The 12,871-nt window shown below is 62.1% G+C and overlaps 2 protein-coding genes across 2 annotated transcripts in view; one reads left to right on the forward strand and one right to left on the reverse strand.

Annotated features, from left to right (window-relative positions):
* Window positions 1-12,871, reverse strand: part of PTPN23 (protein tyrosine phosphatase non-receptor type 23) — a 36,571-nt gene that overhangs the window by 13,728 nt on the left and 9,972 nt on the right.
* On the forward strand, window positions 815-11,639 carry CCM2 (CCM2 scaffold protein). The gene is made up of 10 exons (XM_050333839.1): window positions 815-953; window positions 4,927-5,100; window positions 5,376-5,459; window positions 5,959-6,142; window positions 6,533-6,669; window positions 7,420-7,555; window positions 7,975-8,032; window positions 8,848-8,986; window positions 9,720-9,858; window positions 10,742-11,639. The coding sequence occupies exons 1-10, from the start codon at window positions 924-926 to the stop codon at window positions 11,014-11,016; spliced, it is 1,356 nt and encodes a 451-aa protein (XP_050189796.1). The 5' UTR covers window positions 815-923; the 3' UTR covers window positions 11,017-11,639.

Genomic DNA, 12,871 nt, shown 5'->3' on the forward strand with positions numbered 1-12,871 from the left:
GGCCCCGCGCAGGGGTTCCGGGGCTCCCCGGGTGTCCCCCCCAGATCCCTCCCCACCCTCTGGGGGTGTGCGGGGGTTCCATAACCGCCCCCGGGACGCGCCGGGAGAGGCCTCAAACTGCCCCGGGATGCTCTGGCAGCGCTGCAGGAATGGCGGGGGCCACGCCAGGCCCCGCCACGCTGGAGCCTGCGGCGGAACCGCTGGAACCGCTCCCGATTCCGCGGGATCCCCCCCGCCCCCTCACCAGCGTGCACCGCGCGCTCCGGGCGCGGATGGGGGCGGATGGCGGTGGATGAGGGGCCGATGCCCCGGGCCGGTCTCGCCGCCGGTCCCGCCATGGCTCACACACGGCGCGCACGCCTCTGACATCACCGCGGCGCGCGGTGGCGCCGCCTGGCGGCAGCAGCGCACGGGGTGGGCGGGGTTAAAAGGGGGAGCGGCCTGAAAGCGCTGGGCGTGGCCACAGAACGTCACACAGCTGGGGGCGGGGTTACAGTGGGGGCGTGTCTGAGCGTGGGCGTGGTCAATGTTATTGTCCGTCACTATGGGCGTGGTCATATTATGGGCGCGGCCTCTGCGTCATGGGCGTGGCCACGGAGCCATTCTCCGCCGGAGGGGCGTGGCTTTGTTTTGGGGGCGTGGTCGGGGTCGGCGCGTGCGCAGGGCGGCGCGGTGCCCCCGGCGGCGGGCCGATGACGTCACGGGAAGGCGCCGCCCAAGATGGCGGCGGGGCAGCGGGGCGGGCGCTGAGGCGGCGGCGGGGCCGGAGCGGGAGCGGGGCCGGGATCGGCAGCGGGGGCGGGAGCGGGGCTGGAGCGGGACCCGGGCGGGCCATGGCTGCCGCCGCCGCCGCCGCGCGCTGAGGCCCCGCCGCGCAGCCAGGCCGGGATGCCCCGGGGGGGGCCCGGGCCGCCGCCGGAGCCATGGAGGAGGAGGGCAAGAAGGGCAAGAAGGTGAGAGCGGCGGCACCGCGGGGCCCTTCCGGGGGTCGCTCCCGAAGGCGGGACCTGCGGGGTCCCCGGCCCCGATCCCCCTTCTCGGGGGGTGCCCGGACCCCGCCCCCCCAAGAAAATCCCCCCGCTGTGAATGGGGGTATTGAGGAGATCGTTCATTGGTGGGGTTATTATTTATGAAGCTCTTAATTTGTGGGTTTGTTGACTCACTTAAATCAGCTCTTCACGTGAATCCATCTCATTTCCACAGCCGTTCGTTTATACCTCCCTACGTTTGTACTTTCTCGTGGGTCTCAGCAGCTCCCCCCGTTCCCACCTTGCCCTGATTTCCCTCCTTTCAGCCCATTTCTGGGTCCTGGGGGGGAGCTCACCCGATCCCGGAGCAGGGGGGTTGATCCCGTCATTTTGGGGAGGAATCAGCTGTTTGGGGGGTCCAGCAGGTTCCCCCTGAGCCTCTGCCTGGGGGCTGAGCCAAACATCCCCAGAGTGAGGGAACAGGGATGGATTTCTTGGGGAATTGCCATCCAGACTTCCCACGGAGCCAGAGCTGGGAGTTCACCCCCCCTGGAGTCACCTGGAGCCGTGGGGGCAGGAATTGCCTTCGTGGGGATGGGATGTGCCTGCCCCTGGGAAGGGCTTGGCTCCCGGTGCTCCAGGGGGTGTGGGGCGAGCCCAGGTTGGTGGTCCCTGGCGCTGGGAAGGGTCTGGGTGCTTGGACGTGTTTAGCTGATCCCTCTCCCTCTCCATCCCACCTGATGATCCCTCCTGTCCTCCCTCTGATCCCTCAGTCCTCCTCACGGCCCCTTCCCAGGCTGATCCCACGTTTTCCAGTCCCTTCCTGTGCTGGTGAGCTCCCTGAGCCCCCCCAAAGCTGTGGCAGCTCCTGGGCTGCTCCCTGCTGATGATCCATCCAAGGGCTGCAGCTGATCCAGAGCTTGCACGGGGTCCCTGGAGGAATTCTCTGTTAGAGTGAAATTCCTGACTTTTCCAGCTTGGGAATGCCCTGGGTGGATCCAGCCCTGTGCCCATCCCACAGCAGGGCAGGGGGGATCCTGCCCCTGTGCCCCCCCAGGTGAGACCCCCCTGCAGAGCTGCCCCAGCCCTGGGAACAGCAGCAGGAGGACGTGGAGCTGCTGCAGAGAGTCCAGAGGAGGCCCCGGAGCTGCTGCCAGGGCTGGAGCCCCTCTGCTCTGGAGCCAGGCTGGGAATGCTGGGGGGGTTCCCTGGAGAAGAGAAGGAGCCAGGGAGACCTGAGAGTCCCTCTGCTCTGGAGTTTGGGGTCCAGTAAAGTGGATTTGGGAGTGTCTGTGCTGTGGCTGCTGGGGGAGCAAAGAGCTGCCCGTGGGTACTGGGAGATCAGGAATGGGGTCATGGATAAACTTCCACTCTCTCAGGTTGCTCCAAGCCCCATCCAGCCTGGCCTTGGACACTTCCAGGGATCCAGGGGCAGCCACAGCTGCTCTGCCCAACCTGTGCCAGGGCCTCTCTGCCCTCCCAGCCAGGAATTCCTTCCCAATATCCCATCTCTCCCTGCCCTCTGGCAGTGGGAAGCCATTCCCTGTGTCCTGTCCCCCCATCCCTTGTCCCCAGTCCCTCTCCAGCTCTCCTGGAGCCCCTTTAGGCCCTGCAAGGGGCTCTCAGGTCTCCCTGGCTCCTTCTCTTCTCCAGGGGAACCCCCCCAGCTGTCCCAGCCTGGCTCCAGAGCAGAGGGGCTCCAGCCCTGGCAGCAGCTCCGGGGCCTCCTCTGGACTCTCCAGCAGCTCCTGTGGGAATGACTCCTGGCTCCCATTCCCAGAATGGCCCCATCCTCCTCAAACTGGCCCTCAGGTCTTGGGGTGCTGCTTCTCCAGCCACCTCCTCCTTCAGGGGGTTGTAGCCTCATTCCCAGCTTTGCTTTCCAAGTGTGAAACCTGAAACTCAGAACAGAATCATGGATTGATGGAATAGTTTGGGTTGGAGGGATCTCAAGGATCATCCGGTGCCACCCCTTGCCCACCTTCCGCTCTCTCAGGTTGCTCCAAGCCCCGTCCAACCTGTCCTTGGACAGCTCCAGGGCTGGGGCAGGAAGGAGCTTTCCAGCCTGTGACTCAGTGGATCATGGGATCGTTGATGTTGGAAAAGCCTCTGGCACCATCAGCTCCAACCTCTGGTCTCCAACCAGGAACTGGAGACAATCCAGCTGGGAACCCTGAGGAGAGCCCAGGGCTGAGCCTGCCGTGGGAGGGGGGCATTTCCCTCCTGCACCGAGGATTTGGGGTGTTCCCGGGGAGCTGGGGGTGCAGGAGGCGGGAGGGAAGGTGGGAATGGGTGGGAATGGGCTCGTGCTGCAGCCCCAGCACCGGTTCCCACCCACGGCCCCACCTGTCACGTGGGAGGGAGGAAGCTGTGGCCGGGGCACTTCCTGGCCCTGAGCTCCTCCATTGCAGCCCTGGCTCCCCCAAAACCAGGGGAACAGCCCCCCTTCCCCCCAGAGGCCTCCCCTCTTCCCCTGGCCCAGCTTGTGCCGTGCTCCCAGGGCATTCCATGGAGGACGAGGTGGGTGCAGGGCTCGGGGAGCCCCCAAGGCAGAGGCTGTTTGGGAGCTGCGTCACGGCGGGGGGGGTGCCTCCACCTGGGATTGGGGATCCCCAGATCCTCTCCCCAGAGAGCCTGGGGGCCTGGGATCATCCAAGACTGCCGCATGCCAGAGGGAAAAGGGTGTTTTTGTGGATTGGGGTGGATCTGGAGCCAGCTGGGGAAAGGGAAGTGTGTGGGTACAGCCTCCAACCCGGGGGGGGGATTCCTGTGTCACTCTGCTTTGAATTCCAAAAGGAGTCCTAGGGAATTGGATCCTTGTGCTTAGGCAGCCGAGGTTTGGGATGGGGCACCCTGGAGTTGGAGGGTGCCCAGACCCCTCTTCTTGGCAAACAGAACCTGCTGAGTCCAGGATTTCCTTCCCTCTGGAGTCCCAGTCCCTTTGCAGGGTTATGGAGTCACAGAATCATGGAATATCCTGATCAGGAATCATGGAGTCCTTCTCCTGGATGCTTCCCAAAAATCCACACTGCTGCTCCTGAGGCAGGGGCTGTGCATTGGTTCCTTCCCTTTTGTCCTATAAAATCCCTTTTTATCTCCCTGATCCAAGGGATGTTTTTCCAGGCCGCGCTGTCCCCGATGTCCTTGTGGCTGGTAATTCCCATTCTCCCAGGAGCTTTTCCTTGGTTTAGATTTAATTAATTCACCCTTGGAAGCACCTTCTCTGCCCCTGCAGATCCCACATTCCTTTCTCTTGGCTGTGGGGATCAGGAAAGCCGGGATGGGACTGTCCTGAGGGGTGGGAAGCAGAGGCCACCTGGGAATGGGGCACTGGAGCCACGTGGCTGAGGAGCTCCAAGGTCCAGCCATGGATCTGCCTGCTCCAAACACCCACTTCACCTGGAAACCCTGGGACTGGAGCAGTCTGGGGAGTTCCCAGTTGTTTATCCAGCGGGGACCTCGGTGGGATCCTCTTGGAATTCCCGTGCCGATGCCAAAGGTGCTCCCTCTCAGCAGGGAGTCCACCCATTAGCTCCAATGGTTTTCCAAACCCAGCACTTCAGGAACCACCCAGAGCTGTGTCTCCCAGGGAAATCCACTTTCTGGCTCATCTCCTCATGATTTTGGGTTTCCTTGGAATGCTCCTGTCTGTTCCTTGGGGAGTCTCCATAGCAGAAGGTACAAAACCTTGGAGGAACCCTCTGGATGTGCTCTTTACCTGGAATACACTGGTATTCCGTTCACCTGGAAGGCTGAAGGTGGAGACCTTGGGGGGACAAACACATTTTGGAATTGTGCGTGTTCAGCACTTGGGACACGTCCTAGGGAAGTGCTTTCCAGTGGAGAGCCGTGGATTTGTAGCTCCAGGCACAGAGTGCTGGAGCAGCAGGATGGGATCGAGGAGTCTCAGTGCCCTGGCCCCTGTCCCTCTCAGCCCCGTGCCCGCTTCCCTCCCCAGCCTGGGCTCGTGTCTCCGTTCAAGCGGGTGTTCCTGAAGGGCGAGAAGGGCCGGGACAAGAAGGCCCAGGAGAAGGTGACGGAGCGGCGGCCGCTGCACACGGTGGTGGTGCCGCTGCCCGAGCCCGTGGAGCCCGACCTGCTGCTGCACGACTACATCGAGAAGGAGGTCAAGGTACCACACCCCCTGCTCCCTGGGGATCCCTTCCCAGTGACCCCCCTGTCCACGGGAAACCATTCCCCACGTCCTGTCCCTCCATCCCTGTCCCCGGGCCCTCTCCAGCTCTCCTGGAGCCCCTTCAGGCATTGGAAGGGGCCTTCCCTTCTGCAGGTGGACATTCCCAGCTCTCACCTGTCTCCAGGTTTTCCTTGGAGCATCTCCATGGCTCCTCTGGGCTCCTTCCAAGGCTGTGTCCGTGCTGTGGTAACGCTTTGGCTCTTCTTTCCCAGTATTTAGGCCAGCTCACCTCCATCCCGGGATACCTGAACCCCTCCAGCCGCACAGAGATCCTGCACCTGATTGACAACGCCAAGGTGAGGGCTCACCTGCTCCAGGAATACCAGCAGGGAAAATCCACGGAGCTGGGCTTCGTCCAGCCAGTGTTCTCCATCCTGGTGTCCCATGGATGGGAGGGAAAGGCAAAACATCCCCGGGAGGGCACTGATGGACTGGAACGGGTTTCCCAGAGCGGCTGTGGGCGCCCCATCCCTGGAGGTGTCTGAGGACAGGCCGCAGCAGGCTGGGCTGATGGGAGGTGTCCCTGCCCGAGGCACGGAGCTGGCTGATCCCTGAGGTCCAGGCTGGGCTGATGGGAGGTGTCCCTGCCCGTGGCACGGAGCTGGCTGATCCCTGAGGTCCAGGCTGGGCTGATGGGAGGTGTCCCTGCCCGTGGCACGGAGCTGGCTGATCCCTGAGGTCCAGGCTGGGCTGATGGGAGGTGTCCCTGCCCGAGGCACGGAGCTGGCCGGTCCCTGAGGTCCCCCCACCCCCAAGGGTGCCGTGGCTGAGGCCGTGCCCACCCCTGTGCTGCAGAGGGCCCACCAGCTGCCGGGCCAGCCGAGCGCGGAGCACGACGCGGTGCTCAGCCTGTCAGCCTACAACGTGAAGCTGGTGTGGCGCGACGGGGAGGACCTGATCCTGCGCGTGCCCATCCACGACATCGCCGCCGTGTCCTACGTGCGCGACGACTCCGCGCACCTCGTCGTGCTCAAGACAGGTGAGCTGTGCCCCCCTGGGCTGGCAGGGCTGTCCCTGCCCGTGGCTGCGGGTGGGACCGGGGGGTCCTCGGGGCCTTTCCAAGCCGTGGGGGTTCCGTGGCACCCTGCGTGCCGGACCAGCCTGTCCGTGTGTGCTCTGGGAAGGGCTGAGCCAGGGATTTATCACATCACAAACCCCAGGGACGGGCTGTGGGATAAAGGAGAAGGTGCCTCAGGGGCTGGAATTCCACTGGTGGAACTCTGAGCTGTGGGAATGGCTGGAGATCTCCAGAGCTGTCAAAACAAACTGCAAAGTTGAGGCTTTTCACCCCCTTCTGCTCTGCCCCCCCCAAGATTCCTTCCTGTCCCCTCCCCACCCTGCCTTTCCCTCACTCCTCCTCTCCCCCCAGCTCAGGATCCCGGGATCTCTCCGAGCCAGAGCCTGTGTGCCGAGGGCTCCAAGGCGCTGACGTCGGGGTCGCTGTCGGAGAGCGCCGGGGGGCCCCTGGAGTGCTGCTGCCTGGTGGTCCTGGCCACAGAGAACAAGGTACAGCTCCCACCTGTCCAGGGAAACCCTGGTAGCTCCTGGGCATTGCTGCAACGGGATTGCTGGGAAGTTTCTGGCTCTTGGATGGGTGCGAGGGTGGAGCCACAAACTCCACAGCGGCCGCGGCTTGCGGTGTGTCCGGATCCTTCCCTGCCTCCATGCCCTGTGGGACACACAGGCCTGGATTGAGGGGTGCAGGTGTGGTTGAGCGTTGCTGGAGCACAAGGTGATACATGGAGAGGGACATGAGAGGGTCTCCACGGATGGTTTCCTTTGGTTCCTGCTGCCCAGAGCCTCCTCCAGCAGCAGAAAATCCCTGAGGACAACAATCCCGTAACGGGATTTTGCTGATCAGGGCGTTCTCCGAGTGCTGACCTGGGAGTTTGTTTCATCCAGTGTCTGGATCCAGAGATCCTGCTCTCAGTCTCTCCAGTCTCCACTCAGGGTGGAGTTTCATTCCCTGTGTTCCCAGTTGTGGCATTCCCTGGGCCACCTCCACCTCTCTGGGATGCGGGTGATGAGCCAGAATCCCAGGGAGCTGCACAGAGGAGCTTTGGCACAGAATGGGGGGACTCATGAGCAGATGCTGGAGCATCCCAGCTCCATTACCGGGGGAAGAGGGTTGGGATGTTCCTCTGGCAGCATGGGAGGGTCACAGGCCTCAGTTCCTCGTGGGAGACGACACCTGTCCCCCGGAGCTGAAGGGAGAGGCCAGCATGGGATTTCCCAAGGCTCCCTGCTCGTTCCCAGGTGGGTGCCGAGGAGTTGTGCTCCCTGCTCAGCCAAGTCTTCCAGATTGTTTACACCGAGTCCACCATCGACTTCCTGGACCGCGCCATCTTCGACGGGGCCTCGACGCCGACGCGGCACCTGTCCCTGCACAGCGGTGGGTGCTCCCAGCACCCCACACCCCCCCTCGGGGCAGGGACAGCCCCACTCAGCCAGTGCATGGGGTGGGAAAAGCCTCACAGAGCCCTGAGCCCACCCGTCCCTTGCCACTGACCCACGTCCCCGAGTGCCCCATCCACACGGATGTTAAATCCCCCCAGGGATGGGGATTCCACCCCTGCCCAGGGCAGCCTGGGCACCCCTTTCCATGATGGAATTTTCCCAGGATCCATCACAAACCTCCTGTGGCATGACCTGAGGCTGTTTGCTCTCGTCCTTCTGCTCGTTCCCGGCCTGTCCCCTGCCAGCAGAGTCGGGAGTCACGCTGTGTCAGGAATCGCTCTGCGTCGCTCCTGGGCTGGGAAATCGCCGGTTTCTACCTCTCACATTCCATGTCCCAAATTTTTCTCCTTCCAGATGACTCTTCCACCAAAGTGGACGTGAAGGAGCCCTTCGAGGCAGATGCCAGCACTTTGTAAGTGAGCCCTGGCCCTGGAGCTGGGATTAACCCTGGATCCGCTGCCTCTGGCACGGCGGGAAGCTCAGCCCGCCCCGCTGGGCCTCGGCGGGTGTTGGCACCGATCCTGTCCGGGCTTGGATTGTCCTGCCCTCAGCATTCCAGGGAAAGTCACGTCCACAGCGAGCAGCCCCTGTGTCAGCACAGCTCGGGCTCAATGGCTGATCAGCCCTGCTGGAGCTGGGGAGAAGGGTTTTCCAAAAAATCCCTTCATTTAGGAAACGTTTCTCTCCCAGATTGCTGTAAACCTCAACAGGGTTTGCGGGATGAAATCCCAACACACAATCCATTGGTTAGCGTGGAGGGGTGCTCTTGGAATATCCAGTGTTGAGGGGTGCTCTTGGAATATCCAGCTTGGCAGGATGTTCTTGGAATGTGCAACATTGAGGGATGCTCTGGGAATGCTTCATGTGGAGGAATTATGAACATTATTGGAAATTCACACCCTTAGCCCCAAAATGAGGATTTTGGGGATTTTTCCCAGTGCTGTTCCCAACAAGGAAGCACCTGGAGGGATAATTCCCTGTGTGGGGCTCTGTTATCATGGGGTCACCAAACCAGTGTTTGGCTCCATGGGGTCCTTGGGGTACCCTTAGAGGCTGGAGGCTTCCAGAATCATGGAATATCCTGGGCTGGGAGGGACCCCAAGGATCAGAGTCCAGCTCCTGGCCCTGCACAGCCCACCCCAAAATTCCAACCACCACGTGGCTCCCCACCCTTCCATCCCCTCCGTGCCCAGGGAGCTTCAGAGGACTCACCCTGTTGCGTGTCAGTTCCTTCCCAGACACCCTGGAGGCAGGAGACACGTCCCCATCCTCGCTGTCCGCGCGCCCGTCCCCGCACGTGACCACGGCCAGCGAGAGCGAGCTCAGCACCACGGCCACCGAGCTGCTCCAGGACTACATGATGACGGTGGGGCCTGGGCATGGCACCCTCCTGGGACTGGGGACTGTGGCCCTGGGGGGACGTGGGGTGTGGGAGCAGCTCATCCTCCTTTCCCAGCCCTGGCTGAGGGCTCATGTCATGGGATCTTGGAATGGTTTGGGGGCAAAGGGAACTTAGGGATCATGCAGTTCCACCCCGTGCTGTGGGCAGGGACACCTGCCACTGGCCCAGGGTGTTCCAAGCCCTGTCCAGCCTGGCCTTGGACGCTTCCAGGGATCCAGGGGCAGCCACAGCTTCTCTGGGAAGTCCATTCCAGTCCCTCCCCACCCTCCCAGCATTTCTTGCCAATATCCCATCTAGATCTCCACTTTTCCAATGGGAAGCCATTCCCTGTGTCCTGTCCCTCCATGCCTTGTCCCCAGTCCCTCTCCAGCTCTCCTGGAGCCCCTTTAGGCCCTGCAAGGGGCTCTCAGGTCTCCCTGGCTCCTTCTCTTCTCCAGGGGAACCCCCCAGCTGTCCCAGCCTGGCTCCAGAGCAGAGGGGCTCCAGCCCTGGCAGCAGTTCTGGGCCCTCCTCTGGACTCTCTCCATCTCCCACAGGAACATCCCCACCTTTGTCCCCTTCCCCCTGTCCAAAGTCACCTTATCCATAACTCCCAGCCCCAGTGACACCCAGAGCCTGTCACTGCTTTCCCATGGGGATGAGTGGGTCCCTGGCTGCAGCCAGGGCCATTCCCAAGCCTCCCACCCCCACCCCCCAGCTCCGGACCAAGCTGTCCTCCCAGGAGATCCAGCAGTTCGCGATGCTGCTCCACGAGTACCGGAACGGAGCCTCCATCCACGAGTTCTGCATCAACCTCAAGCAGCTCTATGGGGACAGCAGGAAATTCCTGCTCCTGGGTGAGTGCAGGAGAGCTCCAGAGGTGAGAACTGGGTGCTCAGGGACAGGCGGTGGGATGGGACCGAGGGGGAAAGGGTGTGGGCACAGGGAGGCCTTGGGGGTCACCACACCAGGGGAATGTCTCAATCCACCTCTCCTGTGGAGATTCCTCCTTCCTGAGGGCCACAGGACCATCTGTCCCAGCTTGTCCTGGTTGGAGTCCCTGCCTTGGAGCTGTTCCCTGTTCTCTTCTGGCTGTGGAGCACTGGGGAACCTCCTCCCAACCTGAGAATCTTCTCCAGACCAGGGAACTTAATCCAGACCTGGGAACCTCCCCCAGACCTGGGAATCAACTCCCAACCTGGGCTTAAACACCTGGGTCCTCTCACCTGGCCTTTACTATCCAAGGAAAAACAGGCCAGGAGTTTAAAATCCTGACAGGACAGGAACAGTTTGTCTGACCACACCCAGGGCCTCCCTCCTGACCTCTAATATCCAAGGAAAACAGGCCAGGAATTTAAAATCCCCCCAGGATTGAGGCAATGTGTCTCACCTGGACCCTGCTGGCCTGCGGGGACACCAAGGGGACAAGGCAAATGTCCCTGCTGGGACAAGTTATTGGGGTAAGCTCAGCAAAGCTAAGCGAGATGTTGGGTGAGGAATTAGATCCTTTGGAGTTCGGAAAACCCCCCTTGAGCCAGATTTTGGTCTCGGTGGGCGCAGGGCCCAGGTGTGAATGGGAGACCCTGGAGCTCTCCTGGAAGAGGAGGAGGCTCCTGGGCTCTCCTGGAAGGCTCAGGAGCCTCAGAAACACCGTGCAGGTGAGGGATCCCACGGATACCTGCCCCGAGCGCATCTCCACATCCCGCACTCCAGCCCTGTCCGTGCTCTCTCCCGGTCCAGGCCTGCGTCCCTTCATCCCGGAGAAGGACAGCCAGCACTTCGAGAACTTCCTGGAGACCATCGGGGTGAAGGACGGGCGCGGGATCATCACGGACAGCTTTGGGCGCTACCGCCGCTCCCTCGGCGCCGCCTCCGCCTCCAACGGCACCGGCGCCGCCGGCAGCTCCGACGAGCAGTCCGTGCCCTCTGAGGAGGACGAGTGGGACAGGATGATCTCCCACATCAGCAGCGACATCGAGGCGCTGGGCTGCAGCCTGGACAGGGACTCGTCCTGAGGGGCCACGGCTGGACACGGGGGGGCTGGGACACAGAGCTGCTCCCAAGAGGAACACGGAGCTGTCCTCAGAGGGACACCAGGACACGGAGCTGCTCCTGGGGGAACACAGAGGTGCCTTTGGGGGGGACACGGAACAAGGACCTGCCCCTGGGGGGAACACGGAGCTGCCCTCAGAGGGACACCAAGATATGGAGCTGCCCCTGGGGACCCCCCAGCAGCCCTCGGAGGGACCCAAGAACACCAACCTGTGCCCTCAGGGGAAAACACGGAGCTGCCCTTGGAGAGTCCTGGAACATGGATCCTTGTCCTGCAGGATTTGGGGGCTCCAGCAGGATGGAATCACTCTCCTGGCCTCCTTAACAGCTCCAGGGGCAGGAATGGCTCCAGTGTGGATTTGGGGGACAGCTGGATTTGGGGTGTGGATTTTTGGGGACAGATCTCTTTCTGAGCATTGAGGTCTCCTTCCAAGGGGAGGGGTCTCCCCCGAGGATGGATCTGCTCCTGAGCATCCAGTTCTCTTCCTGAGGGGCCAGACCTGCTCCCTCCCCAGTTTACAGTTTGCACAGCAGGTCCCCCATAACTGCCCTCCACCCCCACAATGAAGTTTTGCCACAATGTGAATCATTTCACCCTCTCGTCCCTGCTGTCAGAACATTCTGGAACATTCTGGCTCCCCCAGCAGGGGATTTCCCAGTCACCCCTGCCCATCCCTGGGGCCCTGGTGGGGGCAGGAGCTCAGGGGGAGCTGTTAGGGCACCCCAGGACTGGGAAGACCCCCAGAGCTTAATCCCCCAGCCACACCAGAGGGGTGCTGCCCCCCCCAAGAGTACCCGGGGATGGGCCCCCCACCCAGAGGCAGACGCTGACTCAGCAGTTTGGGGGATCTGCACCTCCAGCACATTCCAGCGGCTTCAGCCCCAAATCCAGCAGTGCCTTTAACCCTTCGGCACCCAGCGCCCTCCAGCTCACCAGCACCCTCACTGCTGTCTCCAGCTCACCAGCACCCTCACTGCTGTGTTCAGTTCACCAGCACCCTTACCTGCTGTCCCCAGCTCACCAGCACCCTCACTGCTGTCCCCAGCTCACCAGCACCCTCACTGCTGTGTCCAGCTCACCAGCACCCTCACTGCTGTCTCCAGCTCACCAGCACCCTTACCTGCTGTCCCCAGCTCACCAGCACCCTCACTGCTGTGTCCCCAGCTCACCAGCACCCTTACCTACTGTGTGTCCTCCACCATTACCTTTACTGGTGTCTTCCCCCCTCACCCTTAACTGGTGACCCCCACTCCCTTCTCCCGGGAGTCCCCCAGCCCCTCCTCCTCCTGGAATTTAGGGGTGCTGGAAGCTGAGTGATCCCAGGGACTCACCTGGGGGGCACAGAGGAGGCCCCTCCCACAGCTCTCCCTGTTCTGAGGCTAAGAAACTGGGGTCAGGAAGGGGGGGACAAAGCAGGGGGACTCCAGGTCCCTGGGATTTGGGGAGCAGGAATTCCTTCCCTGAGAGCTGGGAGAGTTTCCTTCCCATCGTTAAACCCTTTGGGAAATTAGGAATTTCAGGAAAACCCCTATTTTTGAGAGGATCCAGAGATCTCCAAACAGCTCATGGGGCAGTGGGGGATGTTTCTGTATTTCCATGGGAAATGGGATTAAATTCTGGGAATACCCCAGAGCTGCAGTGTCCTGGCAGGTCTGCCACGCTCCCAATTGACCCCCTAAATCTGGGGGGGAAGGGTTAAACCCTGACCCCCAGTTGTGTTGGGAACACCCTGGGGCACTGCCATCCCCTACCCCTAGCACCATGAGAGCCCCAAAAGCTGCCCAGCCCGCTGTCCCTCACCCTCCCCATCCCAGTCA

This window comes from Myiozetetes cayanensis, unplaced genomic scaffold (assembly GCF_022539395.1).
Source record: "Myiozetetes cayanensis isolate MyiCay16 unplaced genomic scaffold, myiCay2020 scf1, whole genome shotgun sequence".
Lineage (NCBI taxonomy): Eukaryota > Metazoa > Chordata > Aves > Passeriformes > Tyrannidae > Myiozetetes > Myiozetetes cayanensis.

Excerpts from the sequence above, each read along its gene's own strand:
- CCM2 (XM_050333839.1), top strand. The coding sequence starts at position 924 with ATGGAGGAGGAGGGCAAGAAGGGCAAGAAG. Across the intron at positions 5,460-5,958 it reads ACCTGATTGACAACGCCAAG|AGGGCCCACCAGCTGCCGGG; the intron begins GTGAGGGCTCAC and ends CCTGTGCTGCAG. Across the intron at positions 6,143-6,532 it reads CCTCGTCGTGCTCAAGACAG|CTCAGGATCCCGGGATCTCT; the intron begins GTGAGCTGTGCC and ends CTCTCCCCCCAG.